At 44.2% G+C, this 20,916-nt stretch overlaps 1 protein-coding gene across 3 annotated transcripts; it reads left to right on the top strand.

The window, feature by feature from the left end:
• Positions 1-41: 41 nt before the first annotated feature.
• On the top strand, positions 42-15,260 carry kpna3 (karyopherin alpha 3 (importin alpha 4)). Of its 3 annotated transcripts, none has more exons than XR_003974113.1 (17): positions 42-209; positions 2,365-2,409; positions 5,352-5,441; positions 5,688-5,717; positions 5,851-5,903; positions 5,994-6,089; positions 6,982-7,067; positions 7,233-7,319; positions 7,418-7,596; positions 8,543-8,587; positions 8,731-8,862; positions 9,250-9,378; positions 9,703-9,807; positions 10,531-10,602; positions 11,103-11,299; positions 12,057-12,151; positions 12,242-15,260. XR_003974113.1 is itself a non-coding variant. In XM_030342617.1 (17 exons), the coding sequence occupies exons 1-17, from the start codon at positions 141-143 to the stop codon at positions 12,335-12,337; spliced, it is 1,572 nt and encodes a 523-aa protein (XP_030198477.1). In that variant the 5' UTR covers positions 44-140; the 3' UTR covers positions 12,338-15,260. The 3 variants fall into 3 exon arrangements, 2 of the variants coding, with proteins under 2 accessions (XP_030198477.1, XP_030198478.1); XM_030342617.1 differs by having other exon boundaries at positions 44-209; positions 11,137-11,299; XM_030342618.1 differs by having other exon boundaries at positions 45-209; positions 7,418-7,587; positions 11,137-11,299.
• The last annotated feature ends 5,656 nt before the right edge of the window (positions 15,261-20,916 follow it).

The following is a 20,916-nucleotide window of genomic DNA, read 5'->3' as shown; positions in this document are numbered from 1 at the left end:
GCATAATAACTCCTCCTTCCCCCTTGCGTCCTGTTACGTCTGTCCTCTACCGTTCCCCGACCCATCAGTAGAGAAGCTACGCTGCCTCGTCGTTCACGGATATCCCGAAAGCCGGAGGAATAGCTCAATCCTGTACAGCCATGGCAGAAAACGCCGGCTTGGAAAACCACCGCATCAAAAGCTTTAAAAACAAGGGACGTGATGTCGAGGTAGGCTGGCTTCTAATAAAGAGATGAAATGGACGAGTGTCGTTGGTTTGATAAAACAACTAGTCTTAATGGGCCTCGCTTAGCCCCGGCTGCAGCTGTCTAGCATCTGACGTTAGCTAGGCGTTAGTTTACGGCTTCAAGTCGCAGATTACTAACGCAATGTTTTTGCCTCTGACATTGGCAAATCGTTTGCTATATCATAATGCCAATTGTCACTCCGTGGGTTAAACGATGTCGGGGCTATTATCAATATGACACGATCGTCGTAATAGAGGCTGTCTGGTGCTGGCTGTCACATTAAGCTAACTTGTGAGGTAACGTCAGATGTTGGCAGCAGTGGGCCGGTCGACAACAGGGCCCGTGGACATGATAACTCACCATTGTCTACGTGAACGGCCATGTATCCATCTTATACCCTTTATTCGTTATTTTGTCAACGTGACCTACGTGACGTTTTGTTCCAGCTCTAACGAGGAGGAGCAGTCGGGTGTCCAGCCCTAGCCCCTCCTGGTGAGCTAGCAGAGAGCTGGGCTCGCGAATGTTAGTTTAGCTAGTCACCAGGTGACAGGCGCCGATGCTTGGACATGACTCTAGCGACCCATGCTCCTACTACTGTCTTGCCGCGTACAGTTGTCGCCATTCTACATTGCCAGAGATTAATAACAACACGAAGATATTACGTGCTGTAACAGTTGGGTCGATATTGTCGCAGCAATTTGCCAGACGTTCAAAGGGTATCTCTAATCTCCCTTGGGCCAGGCCCAGCCGCATACCAAATGTACTGGTTTGTAATTGATTATAGATCCCCAAACGGACTATACACTTCATGAGTATTATATATACGTGTTATAACAAGTATAATTGGAGATGTACATGTCCCATTTATCATGTGTATATCTGTTCTTCGTCAATGCTGCTTAATGCGTCATCCGATTGGCTCCCCGAATACTCCTGTTTTACCTAGGTAAAACATACCTCAATAGGTTTTACCTAGGTGAAACCTAACTCATTATTGTGTCGTTGTGCTTTAACATGATCAATCCTCAGAAATGGCATGCGCCTACAGATGCAATGTAATCAGTAGTAATATCAACAACAACTTGAGTAAATTGTGAGCATGTAAGCACATGGCTACTACTGTCAAGGAAAGGCAGGTGCCCAGCTTCATCATAGCAGACGCATTCTAGAGGGCAGTTCAGTCTTCTTTTGATGCCTGATTTGGGTCCTCAGAATAACAACCACAGATTGATTTCCCGCTGATTAGCTTTAAGCAATGGTCCAATCTTGCTTGTTATTTTGGCATGTTTAGAAGTTGGTTGGTGTGCTTAAGATTTTGAGGGCAAAAAAACAAGCAAATATATGTTCTGTTTAACATGCAGATCAAGTATTTTTACTCAACTGTCACATGTCCAACGCTCTTTGTAGATACTCTTGTAGTTGGGCCCTCCTGAAAATAGATCTTTCCATTTTTATGGTATGGGCTTTATGCTTTTGCCTCATTTGCCAATAATTAAATATGTATGTTGTGGCATTGGTGAGGTAAGCTCGTTCAGCTGTGCTAGTGATTTGTGTTAATCCTTGATGAGGAAGTTTGCAAGGTATATGGCTGTCCTGCCATTGGAGCGCAGAACTTCTGGTCATTCTACCAGCGGTCAGTTAGCTGGAATGAGTCATGCTCAGCTTCAGCGACCGGGAGATAACTCTGTGCTCCTCTGCTTCCAGAGTTGGTTATGACTGGGCCATATTATGTAACAGGCTATTTAGGAAGGCAATATGAACCGTTGAAACTGTCACAAGATCCAAGACCCCCTCATACAGTTCTAGACGGTTGGGGAATCCAACAGACACGTATACCCACCAACCGGGCCATAAAGCGGCATACTATCGTCATTTTATTTAGCCATTAGAAATTGTTATGTTGAAACACATTTCTTATACATGACAATGGTTTACTCGTATTGTTAAAGGCTCAGGTATTTAAGTGTGCTGTTGATGACATTTGGTGCTAATGATGGCTCTGGATGATGTAGTATTGTTTAACATACTAAACCATAAAAATCCACCAAGACTTCTTTTGAGGGACTCAGCACTGAGTTGACATTCCGGCAAATTGTACACGTTGCACAACTAAACAAAAATCTTTTCCTTTTTTCAGACTATGAGGAGGCATCGAAATGAAGTGACAGTCGAGCTGAGAAAGGTAAACACGCACATACGAAACACACAGTGTTTCCCATACATAGACCAATGTGTGGCACAGCGCACACACCGAGCGCCACAAATTGATTCTGCTTCTTTTTTACTTTTTTTTGTGTAAATATCGTTTTTTAAGTGTAAATATCGTTCCGTTCATTCATCTCCTCATAGCACTCTTTCTCCCTGACATTCTCGTTCACACACGCATACGCACACGAACACGCACACACAGAGACAAGCGCGCGTTCATGCCAGTGGTGCGCGGGTATGCTACACTTATAAACAGCTGATTCGCCCGCTCCTCCTCTCAACGCGCCTATCAAAGGGAAACCCGAAGCAGCGGGATATTTGGGACAGGGAAGACGATCGGTGACTGTTTGACCAAAGTTTAGTTTGTTATACAGTGCTCAAAAACACCTGCCCAAAATTATTGTTTACTCAGAAAAGATAATGTTAGCCCTTATGAACTCAATGTTATTGATATTGAACCTCCTGCGCCCTTAGTCATCATAGATAATGTTGGTAACGCAGCAAACGATGCGATTAATATGAAATGCGGTTATAGTTGAGATAGGCTACGGTGTTAGACTGGGTACCCCCAGCCCGTTCTGCCGGCGATTTGAATTCACTCAGCAGGGGCTGGAGAGCAATACATTCCTTTCTGTTTCCAATCCTCTTTTACTGGAGCCAATCACCAAGCTGGTTTTTCCCCCTGCCGCGCTATTGGCTGGTTTAACGCAATGACGACTCGAATGATCGTTGGTCTGATTGGTTGAAGGACTATTATTTTATTTATATTGTTACATTATACTATTGATTTTCTTTTACCAAAAAAGTTAAATACAAGAACACCGCCCCGTCAGGATTCCTCGTCTACTCCAGTATATTTTCTCTATAAGAAGAACAAAGGACAGCACTTAAAGCTTTGTTGAGTAGAAATGGTCTCCCAGACGTGTGTAACCCGTTTCATTGCTTTGATTAGTTGTTGGCCTATCCAGTTGTGTCCAGAGGCATTTTCGGTTAGTGCCCGTGCTTATGTCCCCTAGAAAGCGAAAATGTACTGAATGGTTCCAGACTAATTGCAGTTTGAAAATGTTTTTTTTTACAATACAAAAATTACAATTTTACAATATACTAATTGTATTTAAAATCCCGCTCATTGTACAGTAAGGGTCATACGAGTAAGTTGGCAGAATCAGAACAAATTTGAGTCAAATTGACATGTATACAAAAATGCAGTAAGATTGAGGCACTGTTTGGTCATTTATTGAAAAACACCTGTTATATATGGGACTGTAGTCTTAGGTGGTTATGTGCTGCTCCGGGGTTGATCTGACATTCTCTTCCATGATGCTGATGGTACCCGCTGGCTTGACTGGTAATGTAAATTCCATATCTGGGTCAGATATGAAAAAAACAAACGCTGAAGAAAAACACCATAGAGCCCCCTCTCATTTATTTCCCTCAATGACAGTAATGGGAAGCAGTTGCTTTTTTTGTTTTGAAACTCAATTGTAACATCTTCCTGCGTTGAACTTTTGTGCGCATACCTGGACACGGGTGTTTGCATACGCACAAGCATCAGAAGGTCTAGAGAAGCTAGATAGTCTTGAAGCCCAGCAAACTTTCAAGGTGGTACCTCCAACAGAATCTTGGATCCATCAGTCTTATGTTAGAGCAGAACCTCTGGGCAGGAGACCAAAACTGCAAAGGGCGGAGTCATCCCTTGTTTCCTGGTTCGTTACGGAGATATTCTACTGAAGATAAAATAATTTTCCAAAGTGTAAAGGTAGTTAATTTTTGCAATTAACTACTGTTACATTGTGTTTGCCACTTGTAAACTTACAGATTCTGACCTCCAGCAACATGTCCCGTTCACCTAGATTTGAGCTATCAGAGTTTTGATATTAAAGGACAATTCCGGTATTTTGAACATTGAGCCTCCTTTCTGGTTTGTCTAGGATGAAATAGAGTGGTTAACAACGGAATTTGAATATTGGTCTCGAGTATTTGGCTAATTTCGAAACGCCCCTGCCTGCTTCACAATGGCTGGCTATGTGCATTCAAAAACATCCCTGAACGTTCGTTTTCTGAAATGTGAAACTCACCGAGTGGTTAGTGGTGTTCGTTGATGTTCCTAATCAAGTATCGTAGCATAATACAATTTCTGTCGTGTTTTTATTTGGCATTTTGTAAATGAAACGGAAAGGGGGGCTGGTTGTAGTCTTTTCCCTCGGTTCTCCGTATCAACCGTAGGGCTAGAACCCAGCGAAAAGACAAGAGACAGAAGGGCTCCTACTATCCAAAATGGAAATCCAAACAATCATTAATATGTCAGGTATTGGGACTTCATGTCCAAATGTCCTAACATATCCATTGTTTTCAAAGGCTATCTGATAACATTCATAGTTATCACTAGATAGGCACTGTATCCAAATCCCGGTCAGAAGTTTGGTTTGTGTCAAGCGTGCATCAATGCTTTTTAGCGATCGGGGTGATCCGGGTGTCCTGGTCCAGCACATTCCATGCGGTTCAGACAGTGCACATTGAAGCTATGCAAGTTTAGCTTTAGTCTATCTTCTGAGTCATCGCTGACGCACAACTGCGCACTGCACAGGAATGTAGGCCAAGGGAATCTCCTACTCTCAGAGAGAGAGGGAGAGGGAGAGGGAGGGGGAGGGGGAGGGAGAGGGAGAGGGAGGGGGAGGGGGGGAGGCCAATACAATATTGACAAAGTGTGAGTGTTGCGGCAGTGGTGTCCGAGATATATTCAGCTCCAAATGATAATACTACTAATTTACAATTTCTCTGCATTCCCAAATTGACTGAATTATTTGTGGCCTCTGTAGAATAGCAGCAATCATAGGCTTGGCTTTCCCCCCACAGTTCATGTCTCTGCTCAAATTCTGTCTGATCTCTTTTGTCCTATTGTCTGTCCGCCCTCAGAACAAACGAGACGAGCATCTACTGAAGAAGAGGAACGTCCCACTGGAGGAGAATCTGGAAGACTCTGATGTCGACTCTGACTTCAAAGCAGTAAGTGTGTTTGTGGGTGGGTGGGTGTGTGTGTTGGCGTATTTGTGATAAAGAGGGAGGCATGGAACTGTCGTCCCGACTTGGATGACAGGTCTTGTTGGACCATGAAGATTCAGAGTCAATCGTAAAAGCAGATGGACACACAGCAATTGTTTATATTCAGTGTATAGTCTGCTCCCTTTTCAAGCTCTCCAGTTTGGTGTTGTACTGTACTGTAATAATGAAACTTTCCTTTTCTCTCTGCAGCAAAATGTCACACTTGATGTCATTTTACAGGTGAAACAAAAGTTTAATTTATTCATCCACTGATAACCTTTTTGTGTTCAAGCTTGAGCACATCAGGCAGTTGGTTATTCCACCTCTTTTTTAGCTTATGGTAACCGTAGTAACACTCTCCTCTTCTCCACAGAACGCCACAAGTGACAACGCCGTGGTTCAGCTCAGTGCTGTGCAGGCTGCTAGGTAAAGGCTGTAAATGCGCAAACTCACTCAATTCACACAGTTCACACATTCATAGTTCTGATGTCTTTCTTGTTTTCCCTGTTTGTTCAGAAAACTCCTCTCCAGCGACAGAAACCCCCCGATCGACGACTTGATAAAGTCTGGTATTCTGCCCATCCTAGTCAAATGTTTGGAGAGGGATGACAAGTGAGTTCTTCTCTGCTCAAATGGCTACTGAGGTCTGCTCCTCCCTCACTATATGTGCTTTTAGAGGACTCCATTATACGGTCTCAAATTCACAAATAGTCTGTCTATGGGGCAGGGGCTGGTGGTTGTTGTCAACAAGCAGGCTTGTTGTGTATGTGTGTGAATGCCTTTCTTGACCCCTGCGTTGACACACATATTTCGGACTCGAGAGCAGGGGGGGCTGGGGGCGGCGGGGCACATGACAGTTGGCTGGTTCTCCTTCTGGCCCGGGCCAATCCAAATAAAACGACATTCCTGTCCCTCAATTCCCAGGACCTTGTGTTCAGTGAGGGAGGAATTGTGGGCGGGGGGGATGTCATGACATCGTGACAGATGTGGTGTTGTTGAAGCTGTGGAAAAGGAGACTCGTAACGGTTAGAAGAGTAGCCTTGAGTTTGACGGTGTGCATTCAAATTATAGTTTTACTTTTATGTATGTGAGGACAATCGTTCAACAGTCAACACTGCAAAAAGAAGAAGAATTTACTTTATTGGTAACAGTTACACTCGTTCAGCACATCAAGTGTGAACTTTGACATCCTTTGCAGTGAAAAATGCTGCCAAAACGATATATCTACATGGATTCCACTGTTTTCAACAACAAGTATTTAAATAGGTTCCTCCCCGAATTAACCCTGCAAAGTTCTAATTTTCTTCCTCTTTTCCAATGAGAAGATTTAACTAGTGTTGTGTGTTTGAGATGAGGCATATAACAAAGCCTGCCCCAGTGAAGGAATGCTGTGAAGGACTTCTCTTCTCTTCTTCTTCTCTGGTTCCAATCTGCCGTGGCGCTCTCTGACTTTATGATCTTCTTTTTTTTAAAAATCCTCCTAAATGATGTTTGTTGTTCCCAGCCCCTCGCTCCAGTTCGAGGCAGCCTGGGCCCTGACCAACATTGCCTCAGGGACTTCGGCGCAGACTCAGGCTGTGGTTAAATCCAGTAAGTCCAACCCAACGTCCACAAAAGACAAATGTGTATGGCCATGGAAAAGGCTTGACTCAGGAATCACTTTTCAGCCGATGTCCCTCATGGGGTTTATTTCATAGAGGAGGAGCCCACCTGTTGTGCTGTGACATTAAAGGGGGGTGTTTCCCTGTTGTCTAGACGCCGTTCCTTTGTTCCTGCGACTGCTCCACTCCTCCCACCAGAATGTGTGCGAACAGGCAGTCTGGGCTCTGGGTAACATCATCGGTGAGTGTTTCTCTCATCGCTCTCTGTGTGTCAAGCAACATTAACACACGTTCAGCAGAAGTCATGACTGACTTCCTGGTCCTCCCCGCCGTGCCCAGGTGACGGCCCCCAGTGCAGGGACTACGTCATCTCCCTGGGCGTGGTCGTCCCCCTGCTCTCATTCATCAACCCCTCCATCCCCATCAGCTTCCTCCGCAACGTCACCTGGGTCATCGTCAACCTGTGCCGCAACAAGGACCCGCCGCCCCCTATGGAGACCGTCCAAGAGGTGGGCACGGTGTGTGTGAGAGACTGGTGGCCTCGGTTTGCAGTCGTAATCCCCCCCCCCCCCCCCCCCCCCCCCCCCATTGACTGAATACTGCAAAGGTTTGCCATCCCCTCCCAGTCCGTTTGGCGTAGCTCTGGCTCTGCCGAACTCCCATACCGACTCCCAGGGCTGGACACTAGGTCAGGTTAAAAGCAGCTCAACGCCTCAGAAAAGTACCGCCCGTCTTCATTCTTGCTTTTCCGAGTCACCCGATCACAGATTATGCAAATGGTCAAAAAAAGTCAGATGAAGTCAAAGAGTGCGTCCTGGTCATGTTGTCAGTACTAAAGACCCAGAGCACCACGGAGTCTCTCCTGCCAGGCCGCTGACAGCGCTGTTAGACGAAGAGTCAGCCACAGTGGACGGTATTAGAGGTGGTTGTACCACAGTCCGTGGGTTTAGCTGACATTACTGACCATCACCGCCAGTTTTAGGGGCAGCACCCCTGTTATATGGTTATGTTCAATATTATGATTCCTGGTATGTTATTTCATTATTATTATGAGTTCTGGTACGAGGTCCTATATACTTCCGAGCAACCATTCAGGCAAGAAAAGCTATTTATTTTTTCGTTTCAGGTAGAAATATGCAGTTATTTACTATAATTAAGTGTTCATTTCTTCTATAACCAAGATTTTAAAAAACAATTAAAAAAGTAATTTAAGAACCGCTTGTATAGTTTTTAAACATTCTTTTATTTCACATTTCCATTATTAAACTGATGCATAACTGCATACTATCTCAATCACTGAAAATATAAGGTGACAAAAAATGGAAACCATATTTTCAGTTTTGCTGATGCCTGGTTGTCAACTTGAACGACCCACTTTCGTTCCCCAGAGCCCCCTACCTCCCCCACCATCTTACTCAGTTTATCCTAACTAAACCCAACTCTCCCATGCCTCTTTTCTTACAGATTCTGCCGGCCCTCTGTTTGCTTATATACCACATCGACCTAAATGTGAGTATCAGTACAATCAAGCATTTGCTGTATATTGTGAGTGAATGGGCGTTGTTTTTAAATGTCCACGCCACCTATTGACTTGGTGGCTTGGTGAACGTATGGGATGTGATAGCGCGGTGCTAACAGCAGTGTGTGTTCAGATTCTCGTAGACACGGTGTGGGCGTTATCATACCTGACCGACGGCGGTAATGAGCAGATCCAGATGGTGATAGATTCGGGTGTGGTTCCCTTCCTCGTCCCGCTGCTCAGCCACCAGGAGGTCAAAGTTCAGGTAAGGATCACTTAGATTACCTTTGGTAAATAGTCTCGTGATCCTAACTGTTAGCATTTGCAGTCCGTTTTTGTTCTCTTACTTTGCGTCATCTATTCAACTCTGAGAAGTGCAGGCTATGCAAGCATATGAAGGCTTTCCGTCCTACATGTGAAAACAAACTACTTCACAATGTTTTGACTGCCCTTTTGCATAATTTGAACTCCTGTTCACCTTCCTTATTGGTTGATGAAAAATCGAAACGCTTGGTGTTTGCAGTCTTTCTTTGTATCATTCATTACACTATGGACAAGTGCATGTTATGCATTGCTGCACTTCCACAAAGTAAAAGGCACCACTTGTCAATGGACTGGGCCCTTTGTTATGCTGTTCCTGTGGCCCCTGCAGACAGCCGCCCTGAGGGCCGTGGGGAACATCGTGACCGGGACAGACGAACAGACGCAGGTGGTGCTCGACTGTGACGTGCTCTCGCACTTCCCCAACCTGCTCACACACCCCAAGGAGAAGATCAACAAGGTGACTCCTTTTCACAACACGCCGATCTTTATTACAGGGATTAACCATTTGCTTTTGGAGTTTTCCTGATTATCCTGAAAAGTATGCTGCAACTATGAACTATGAGACTATTTACTCAAGACGGAAATATTCAAATGAACTTTGAACCTGAACTGGGTAATCAATTGACGCATGATGACGGAACAAAATATCCGGGAGACTTCTGGAATCATTTACTATCATTGTATGGGCTCATAAGATCTTGCTGTCTGAAATCACATTTTGGTCTTAAGTCGCTCTGGTCTTGAATGGGGTTTGATGGCATGTGATTGGTTTGTTCTGCAGGAAGCCGTGTGGTTCCTGTCCAACATCACAGCAGGGAACCAGCAGCAGGTCCAGGCTGTAATCGATGCTGGACTCATCCCCATGATCATCCACCAACTGGCCAAGGTTTGCCTCCATCCTGCCTGCTGGGGGGGGGGGGGGGGGAAAGAGAGAGAGAGAGAGAGAGAGAGAGAGAGAGAGAGAGAGAGAGAGAGAGAGAGAGAGAGAGAGAGAGAGAGAGAGAGAGAGAGAGAGAGAGAGAGAGAGAGAGAGAGAGAGAGAGAGAGAGAGAGAGAGAGAGAGAGAGAGAGAGAGAGAGAGAGAGAGAGAGAGAGAGAGAGAGAGAGAGAGAGGGGGGGCTATATATAATTGTCCCCGCATGTTACTAGCATGTATTCTCTTCAAGGAACAAGGCTACTTTCATGAGACGTACTCTCATGAGACGCACTGCAGTTTTATGTGCTGAAAGAACTGATGTTCAGCAAATTAGATTTGCAGAAGAATTAAAAGCCACGTTACAGGTTCCACCCATGCTTGATAACCAGCAGCGAAAGAAAAAGTATAAAAAATGTGCCCTATTGAGTGTGTGGAAAAAAATGATGTATTGTAAAACTAAAGTCCCATTTTCCCCATTGACTAAGAACGGTGGTTCTCTTTGCATCCGACCACCCTGAGCCCCCTATGGGCCGTTAGAGGAACGACACGCTCGTCACTTGGGCCAGGGCTTGACAAACAGGCGGTCACGGCAGTCGCTTGGTTCAGCAGAGCTAAAACGGATGGGGATGAACTATGCCTTGTGGTTTGTAGGCGACCCGCTTCGCCCTTTACTGACAGCCTGTCTCTCTGCAGGGGGACTTTGGCACTCAGAAGGAGGCAGCCTGGGCCATCAGCAACCTCACCATCAGCGGGAGGAAAGACCAGGTGAGCTCGGCTCTGGAACAGACCTCGGGGCAGCAATCTGGCCCCTCTCATTCATTACTTACAGCGGGGGGATAGGCATGCGGTTAGGTCTGATACCTACAGGATACCCTCTTAGCCTAGCTATCTCTGTTGTATACTGGGTATGTATGTTGGGTTAGCCTAGCAATTGTAAGTGCTTGGCACTTGTTTCTATGAATATCTTTACTGTACCGACAGTGATGTACTTGTATAGTTTGTATTTGATAAACATGCGTCCAATTCTTTGAGTATATTGCATAGCGGTCATGTTTATTAGTATTGAAACTAATAGGAAAGCTGTACGGTGTTTCAAACACAGCGCAAACTTTTCTCAATTATGTGTTTTTTTTATATTCATATTTCCAGAATACTGAATTTGAATCGTGCCTGATCAGCGATTGCCACTGTGAGACTTGTGTGCTGTGATGTGACATTAAGCCAACCTTCTGTATTTGTAACCACGTGCGCATGTTGTAATCAAGTATGGCTGTCGTGTGTATGTGTGGGTCCGTGTAGGTGGAGTTCCTGGTGGAGGAGAACGTCATCCCTCCCTTCTGCAGCCTTCTGTCGGTCAAAGACTCCCAGGTGCTGCAGGTGGTGCTCGACGGCCTGAAAAACGTGCTCATCATGGCCGGGGACGAGGCCAGCACCATCACGGAGATCATCGAGGAGTGTGGAGGTGGGGAGGGCCCGCGCTCCTCTTGATTTATTACGGCATTTTGTCTGTTCTTCTCCTGTCTCGAGCGATCCAGTGAACCGGTCAATAATTCAGAAGCCTTAATTCATTCTGGGGATTTTCGATTTATCCCATTTCCATCCCATCAATTCAAAGGAATGTTTGTGTTGCCTAAAATGATCAGGTTGCTAAAATTATCAATCAGAAGGCTGTTCAAGTGCAGTGAATGGAATACTGCAATTTGATATTCATCTATTTAAAAAAAGGGCTTCAGTTATCCGTTATTGATGTCCTCTCAATTGATCTTTTTGAAACAATGTGTTGAATAATATTGCTCTGCCTGAAAGTCACTCATGTGTGTATAAAAAACAAACCAAAGGGGTAATGTACACCTCACTGTTACATACTCGTACATAGATGTACTGCTACGGCGCAGCCGTCCATTGCGTCCTGGCTCATATGTTCTGTTTCCCCAACTGTCATGTCGTAGGAGAGCCAAAGCATAATACGGGATCCACAGATCCTTTTTTTTTTTATTGCCTCATGGATGCCTGCCATCTGAACATGTCAGTGTGATATCAAATTGGACCAAGAAAAAAAAAAGGAGCAACTTCATTGCTAAATAAAAAAATGGTTTTATTTAAGATGGCAAGAACTTCCAAAATCAAATCGGACCCTTTTCACACCTCTGGATCGCAATACTCTGCAGACTCAATGACGTTGGGTGTGTCTTTAACTGAACATTTCTGACTCTCTGCAGGTCTGGAGAAGATAGAACATCTGCAGCAGCATGAGAATGAAGACATCTACAAACTAGCCTTTGAGATTATTGACCAGTACTTTGCCGGGGATGATGTAAGTAGCCCCTCCGATAAGGCAATTTTCTACACTGTCGTGCACTTCCAACACGATTTCATTAGGTACCTTTTTTTTTTCTTCCCACAGATCGACGAAGATCCGAGTTTGATCCCGGAGGCCACACAGGCGGGCTTCAGCTTCGACCCGGCCACCAACATGCAAACCAAGGAGTTCAACTTCTAGATACCAGACGGTGGTTGTTTCAGCCAGCTGCACGGGTACTCCCTCATCACCCCAGACATTCATCCATCTCCTCTCCCACCTGGTACAGAAGGATTCGACGTGGGGCCGTGAGGAATCCCACTTTTGAAGGATTGGCCCCTCCCCATCTCTGGCACTGAGGGGTGCACTGCTTTGTGGTGTCCTTTTTATTTAAAGAAACACATGACATCTTTCTTCTCTGAGCATTACGGCCCGGCACACAGGAGTCCTGGTTATGTGTGAGCATCGCAACATACGTCTGGTCAACGGCTTTGGGAGGATGGCTGGCTTTTCCTCTGCCTGTGCTTCTAAATAATCCATCGGAGCTCGGAAATCAGAAAGAAGAGAAGTTGATGTTTTTTGTTTTGTTTTGTTGCCAAAAACCACTGTTTTCACCAAGGCAAACGCGACCACACACACACACACACACACACACACACACACACACACACACACACACACACACACACACACACACACACACACACACACACACACACACACACACACACACACACGGCTAGAATTTGTGTGCACACTTCTGGTAGAAGCGGATACATCACTATTTTGGGGAAAGAAATATTGCTCTTTGTTCGTGTTTTGTTTTTTTGTGTTTTACCTTCCCTGGATTGTTTTTCGGGTGTTATGTCACATGCACACACACCGACACACACAATCACAGACACGCACTTAGTCACGTAGAAACCCGTTGGCCAGGTACCCCAATGACCCCCACTCTCCTCCAGATTATAGAGCGGACCCCAGAGCTAAGCCATGAACTACCACAGAGCCCCGCTGGCCCACCAGGTGCATCCTGGGACAGGTGGGCGGGGCTGCAGCGTTCCTACAGCCTCCAGGATTCCGTGGCAGGCGGACTTCTGACTCAATGACGTCACTCCTTTTCGTGTGACCTCTTGTCGAAAAAATTATCATGCTCAAAGACATTTAAGTTTTGAACAGAAAGAAAAAGATCAACAAAAATGTGAATAGAAACGCCATATTGTTCATTTTATTTTTTGTTTTTTTATTTCCAATTCAAACGCGGTCTGGAGCTCGTGTGCGAGCGGGGACAAGCGTTGGATTGGGGGGGCCGTGTTGAGGCACGCCGTGTGTGGGGAGCGTCGCTGGGTTGAGCCACAGTGACTTTAAGGAAGAGGGAGCAGGCCTTTGTGCTGGAGGAATATGTTCTGCCCGAGGGCCCTCCTGTATCCATCCCTCGCTCACCCCGGTGCCCTCTGAGAAAACAAAAAGAAACACGAAAAACACCCCTCAACCTGCTCACCTGAATCCCCGAAGATTGTTTATTTTTTATTTTACTTATTTAAAATTCAAACTTGCCCTTTCAACATTTGTATTTACATTTTTGAGACAAGTTTGGCTTCTTCTAAGGAGCTTCCAGGTTTAGTGTTTTTATTTTTTGGAACTATTAATTTTTCTTCAGTCTTATGCACATGTCAGAGGTATACAGGTGCCCGCTGGCTGCAGGGGCCAGGGGGGCCAGAGGGGCCCGTACTCGGTGGAGACTAAACCTACGCTGGGCAGCACTGTTCCGTCGAGCCCCGCGGTGCCTCACCACTCTTAAAGAGGGGGTCACCTGTCGCCACCGATCCGAGTAACTGTACAAAAAAGAGAAGAGGAAAAAAATGTGACGTGTATCTTTCTTTTGCTGTTTTAACGAGTATATAGATATATATGAATATATATATGGATATATTTACCTACAAAGCCTGTGCAAAGCTGCTGCAGCCCTATTGGATGGCCTCTGCAGGACCACAACCTTCTTACTGGCAAAGATGGCTGGAGAGGAAGGTTTCTTCTGTTGTGTCAAAGCAATATTTTCTTTTTCTTTCTTTTTTTAAACATGTGTATGTATTGTGATAACATGCTGATGAACAGGCTCTCTTTATTTGACGTCTACCCTGTGTTCTTTGGTTTGTCTAGCTGCGGCGGCGGGCTGTCTAAGCGCGCCGTCCCAGGGGATTTCCGGGGGGGTCGTTGGGGGGCTAATAGGTGTATAAACTGTGAGCTGCACCCCTAGGGCCCTGGTCTTGAAGACTTTAGAATCCTCTTGTTTGGCTGCTAACTACTGAGGGGGGTGTTGCACCCCAGGTCGGGGGGGTAGGGGTAGGTGGTTGGGTAGGGTAGTCTGGGTGTTTAAATATGGGGAGGTAATGGGGGAGGGGTGTAAAGAGCAGCCCAGGCTGGTTTTGGGGACTAGCCGTTTATCACTGAGGAATAGGGAGGAGGGTGTACAGGCAGGACGCTAGACGACTAGACCGAGCCACTTTAAAGATTTACAATTTCATTACCTTGTGTCGGAAACGGACACAAGCTTATGTTGGTTGCAAGATTTTTACTTGCTAATGAAAAGTTGTTTTAAATAAGATGATCGAAGAAGAGAAAAAAGCAACAGACAGCGTTTTGGCCTCTGCTTGTTTATATCTTTTTATAAATTTTAGATTGAATTATTCTCTTTAAGGTGGCTCATTAATGCTTTCAACTCCTGTGCATATTAAAGATGAGAATGAGTTGAAATTCATTGTGCCTTTTGTTTTTCATTTCCTCTAAAAAGTGGTTTCTCTTGAAGATGAATACATTCAGGAGCTCTGCGGTGCTTTTAAGAAATTGGCAAAACGTGCACCTCAGATGGCATATTTGGCGTTGCCATGGAATTCTGCAGTGCTGCTCTCTGCTGTGGAGGGTCTTCGTTCTACTGCCGTCTCACTTTAGCATTGTTGTTCATTGTGAACCCACATTTCCTTCCACCCATTCACTTCACAAGCCATTATTGCCATACTATTTCAATCAGCGGGATTTTGATATCATTTCCTCTCATCTCGCCCTCAGGACATGATCTGTGTTACTGATCCTAACTGAAATAAACGTGCTGTTTAGCTGTTGGATACCTCCCGCTGCAAGTGTTGTGATTCCCATAATTAGTCAAAGTGTGGAAAAGGCGTTATTGAGTTTGTTTTTACACTTCAGTCAATTCACCGACATGCCAAACATGAGTGGTAGAGGACTGGAGTACTGTGATGTACCTAGAGCCAATTATTTATTTATTAGGACTTCCCTAAAAACATGTATTTCCAGTGCTTTGTTCCGAAAATGTAACTTTTCTGCTATTGACTACGATACCTAAAATCATGTGGTATTCTGACTTAATTATTGTTCTCTGGACTCTATTTTCTAATAACATTACATATCATTTATTTAGCTGACGCTTTTGTCCAAGGGGACTTTACAAGAAGTCAATGAAGACACTCCCCAAAAAGTGCAAGAATCATGCAAATACACACAATTAAAAGAAATAAGCAAACTGATTTAAGTGGGCCAAGATGCAGTTTGAACATATATTATTTTTAACTAGGGAAACATCCAAAAACAGTACGTTTTGGCTAAGTTTAAGGACATTCACAATGTTTTATTTGAGCAAAAAAAAAATTCTCGCAATCTCATTACCCAAAATCGAGTTTAACCATACATTATCTCAAGTGTGTTGATGTGCACAAACATGCCCATGCATGTGAACATAAATATATATTCTTTATTTAATATACTTCAGACAACAACGTCCAGGCTTCAAGGCCCACTGCACCTGATTTCCCAGCCATACCCCCCCTCACAGACCTGGGTGGGTCTGGGGTCCCGACTACCAACGCCTTCGCCAAGTGAAGACTAAAGGGGTTGAATTGTTGCCTACAGCCTCTCTTTGGTCTAACGAGCCCACGGTTGCTCTCCGACGCAAGGAAATCCTGTGCCTGGAACAAGGTTCTCACAAAAAGCAGATAGAGGAGGTGAGATGTTAAGGTTAAGGTCAAGTAAAGGATCTTCCAGAGGACTTCATCTATTTAATCTAAACTGAGGCTATAGGAAGCACACAGCGCACACAGAAATGCCTGCACCCATAGGATGGTTTGTTTCCCTGCAATGAGGGCATTTCCCTAGTTGGGTCAGATAGGTTTCATTGTGATCCTTATTGTCCCCCCCAGCCCCCACGTACCTGGTTCCCTACGGCTAGGTGTAGGGTGTGAAATTATGTAATTGGTCGGGACCAGGGCTTCAGTACCATCATAACGTGTTTTAGGTTGTTGGGGGAGGTAGGTTAGGTAGATGTGGCTGTGTGGGTGGTTTACCCAACAGCTGCAATAAAAACATGTCCCCCCCTCCCCCTCTTTTGTTATACTTTCAGTGCATTTAGAAACGCTCCCTTACTGAAGCAGGTGATCCAGCTTTGATTTAAGCCCTATGGATCTGTTCTGTGGCACGGGCGCAGCACTGCCACGCAGGCCACTGAAGGGGGCCTTACCCTGAGCCCCCCCCCCCCCCCCCCCGCTTTATCCCCACATACTGGAACCCCAGAAAAAAATGCCACAAAGCCGTGGCTACAATGGCTGCCATTGTTAATCTGCATGCAGGCAGCCTTGTAATGTTTTGCAGGACACAATAGGTAAAAATCCCCAGCCGGCGTAGTTCAGAGGTCATGAATAGCAACAGCCTCAGTAGCCTTGCTAAGCTCCCATCAAATATAGAGGCTTTGGCATTACAACTTGCTCCCTCTTTCCCCTCCCCCGTCTCCTCTGCATGTCACCTTTCTCTAACATTGTTATAATCAGGTGTTTACATGAATCAGGGGTTTACAGGATTGGGCTTCAGCAGCTGTGGTCGGGTGGGCTCCGGCATGGTCTGTAACCAGGGGCTGGCCACTGCTGCAGAGGAGGAGGGAGACCCCCAAGTGTATGTGCTGAACCCTACTTCTCTCTGCAGGGGTAGCCTACTGCTGGGGCTGCAATAGAAGCAGGCAGCTTGGTGTGGGGAAAAAAAACAGGAACTGTTCTCTGTGGTAAGTGGCATCAAAATAATGGCTGAAAGAAATTATATTTTCGAGGTCGAAGGCTCCAATTATCATACGTAGTTACCAGTGATGTTGATAGGTTTTCAATGTAGTGAGTCCCCGGGACCTACAGGTGGCGAGTTGGGTGGGTCCCTGAGAAATTCAATGGGTCCCAACTCCCCAGTTTAAAAAATGTGTTTCTTTTTTATTATTATTCTATTTCTTAAATTAAATTAATAGTGTTAAACTCCTTGATGGTGGTATGATATGGTTAGAGCTGGAGTACTCAACCGTTCATGTTTAACACTAGAAACGCCGGGCCATTTTTACTTACTCCTAGCGCCGCAAGAGGGGTCAAATGACCCCTAAGTCATTTTAATGAGAGGCTGTGCATTTGCACATAATGATCACTAGGTGGCGCCAATGAGCTATTACCGCGCGAGCGCCACATTTGTGTGTGTGTGTGTGTGTGTGTGTGTGTGTGTGTGTGTGTGTGTGTGTGTGTGACACAAGCCTAGTCCTCACGATTTTGTCATAAATGTACATATATTCAATCAGAAGGATTGCAAAAAAATCCTGTTTGATTTGCTCATTCGACACGAATGAGCACAGCATCGAGCAGTGGAAACGTGGGTTTATTTACTATGAAGTTCGTATTTTTAATTGTTGAAATGAAATCAGCGGTGACGAGCTAGTTGTTTTGGTAGCGGCTAAATTAGCATGTCGCGATACTTTGTACAGGGGATCACGTCTGCGCCGAGTAGATGCGCAGAGGGTTGAAACAGCGCTTGTCCGATCTGCTCACAAGAAGGTTTCTTTGGCCAGTTACTGTGATTAAACACGAGTTGTTTAATGTTCACAATGTATCGTTTTTCATGGGGAAAATTAGATGCGTCCCCGGGACGCATGGATAGTGAGTTTAGTGCGTCCTTTCAGATTTTAATGCGTCAGGGACGCAGGACGCGTACCTAGCAACATCACTGGTTACAAAGTAGGCAACCTAATGTATCTATATTGTAGGCTACTCTTCAGATATACTCTTGTCTTATGTATATTATTGCATACCAACATTGTATCATTAGCAGTCAGAAAAGTAATTAAAATTGAAGACAAGCTTATGGCCAACAACCATACGTGTAGTCTACCAAGTAATAAGTAGGCCTACCCTCCGATCTCGCAAACAGCAAACAGATCGTTTTGGGTTGGGAGACTACCGTTTACTTTAATTGCAGTCTAAACCCGGAGAAGCTACAAACCTACACGGAGTGGGTTTCGACTCCCCATATGGGTGGTTTCCCTGCCCGTGTTGTCTCTGGATGGTGCTGACTGAATCCTTGGCACTTACAGATGAACGCCTGCTCTACGCATGGGGTGCCAACACATATGGAGAGCCCGGCGCTGGCAACCAGAGCTACCGGCTCTGCCCCTTCCGCGCAGGTCATGCACGGACCGGGATGTGATTAAAGACGTTCAAGGATTGCAAACAATGTGTGGTGAAATTGTGTTTATGTGTTTATTCACCAAGGTCCAAGCTATAGCTTTCTTATGAAAGTTAATTTGATGGGTATTTGAGATTTGAGAAACATTACATGTTAATCCAGAGTTCATTGTGTCAAATCTAAACATGCCTATCTATATGCTATCCTGATATTGCAATTATGTAATCAACATTAATTTAATTATTATGTTGAATGTTTTGTCAAGGACATCGAACTCTGCATCACCCTGTCGGGAAGTTTGTAATTAGGACCGGCTTGCTGAAAATTATCCCTTACTTAGTTAATGGGCGCTGCTAATTAAGTCACTTAGGTCACTTATGTCAGCATCAGTACCGTGGTGAAGTTAGTTTGATGTTGGTGATTCGACAGATATTCGGATATTCAAAATTGCCTTTTGCTCAATAGCTTCCGAGTTATGGGACCCAGACAGCCCAGACCAATGCAGACCTTTCATGCTATGAGGTACTTACAAGACACACCTCACTAAAAATTCATAATTTGCACCTCCTATTTTATTTAATTTTTTTAAGAATCCCATTAATTTCCTATGAATAAACGGCTTTTGATCAATAGCTTCCGAGTTATGGGACCCACTCACCCCAGACCAATGTAAATCTGTTCTGCTAATTAGTACTTATAAGACACACCTCACTAGAAATTAAAATTTTGCACCTCCTATTTTATTTGAATTTCTTAAGAATCACATTTATTTCCTATGGAAAATTGCTTTTTCCTCAATAGCTTCCGAGTTATGGGACCAAGACACCCCAGACCAATGTAAATATGTTCTGCTAAGTAGTACTTATAGACACACCTCACTAGAAATTCAAATTTTGCACCTCGTATTTTATTTGAATTTTTTAAGAATCCCCTTCATTTCCTATGGAAAATGGCTTTTTGCTCAATAGCTTCCGAGTTATGGGACCCAGACACCCCAGACCAATGTAAATCTGTTCTGCTAAGTACTAATAAGACACACTACACTATATTTCTTGCAGGCCACCTTCCCAAAATTGCAAATGCGCCTACTGTCCTTATCAGTTGCACATAACTCCTGTCTTGGCCCAGCTTCACTGGTTACCTATCAAATTTAGAATGGATTTTCAAGTTTTGCTTTTTGTTTTTGAAGTCCTTAATGGGTTGGCACCTCTTATATCTTCCTCTCAGCAACTACTAGGCTATCAGTCCCAAACTCTTGCCTAAAAACCAAAGCTGATAGGGCTTTCTTTGCTGCCCCCCGCCTCTGGAATAACCAAAACCCTCCTCCACCATCAGTAGATTTAAATCTATAAAGACCTATCTTTTCCCCCTGGCCTTTAACATTCATAAATTTCCATTTTGTTGTTTATTTTATTTTATTTCCTTCATCAGCATTATTCATTCACCCCCTACCTACCCCACCCCCACCCCACATTGTCTTTGTTCGATCTTTATTTTATCAACTGTATCACCAGTGTCATCAGCCTAGTATTAGTATTAATATTTTCACCCAGTCAATAATCATATTCAGACCATCATTATTATTTTTGACATCAATTCTTATCTTGTTATTCTTTGATGGTTTTTTTTTAATCTTTTTCTATGACACTATTCTATTCATTCACTTATTATCACTTTAATTAAATTGTTTGTATTTTATGAGTACTTTGGGTCAATTTAAAATTGTGTTGAATGTGCTATATAAATAAACCTGACTTGACTTGACACCTCTATTGTATTGCACTGTACTCACATACTGATAATCAAGTGCATGGGCTCTTTGGAAAGCTGAGACTCTGTAGATCAGCAAACAGACACAATAACTGTGTCTAGTACAGTAACAGAGTGACAGAGGCATGAATGTTGTTCTTCTCTTCCTGGCATTTACAAACATTTTGGTAATATGGGATATATATATAGGATAGTTGTGATCTTAGAAGCACAACTGAGCCCTAGCCCCATATGTATATGTCAAAGTAGATCAATAAGCATGATAAATTAAATTTGGACACGTTAGTGTAAAAGTATGTCCATTTGTGTCCTCTGTGTATTTTTGAAGATAGAGAAACAATACCCGTTCACCTACCATCCAAACTGTAATCAAATAATAACCCATTTGAGTACAAGCACAATTTAGGGCTTAAATGAATGGTAGTCATCTGTAGATTCCTGACAACTACTTTGATTGCATGTCAGAGGTTCCGCTATAGAAAATATATAACCATACAAATATGTATTTCTGTATTTTT

This window comes from Gadus morhua, chromosome 20 (assembly GCF_902167405.1).
Source record: "Gadus morhua chromosome 20, gadMor3.0, whole genome shotgun sequence".
Taxonomy (NCBI): Eukaryota; Metazoa; Chordata; class Actinopteri; order Gadiformes; family Gadidae; genus Gadus; species Gadus morhua.
Note: the sequence above shows the minus strand (reverse complement) of the source record. Positions and strands in the feature narration are given on the sequence as shown.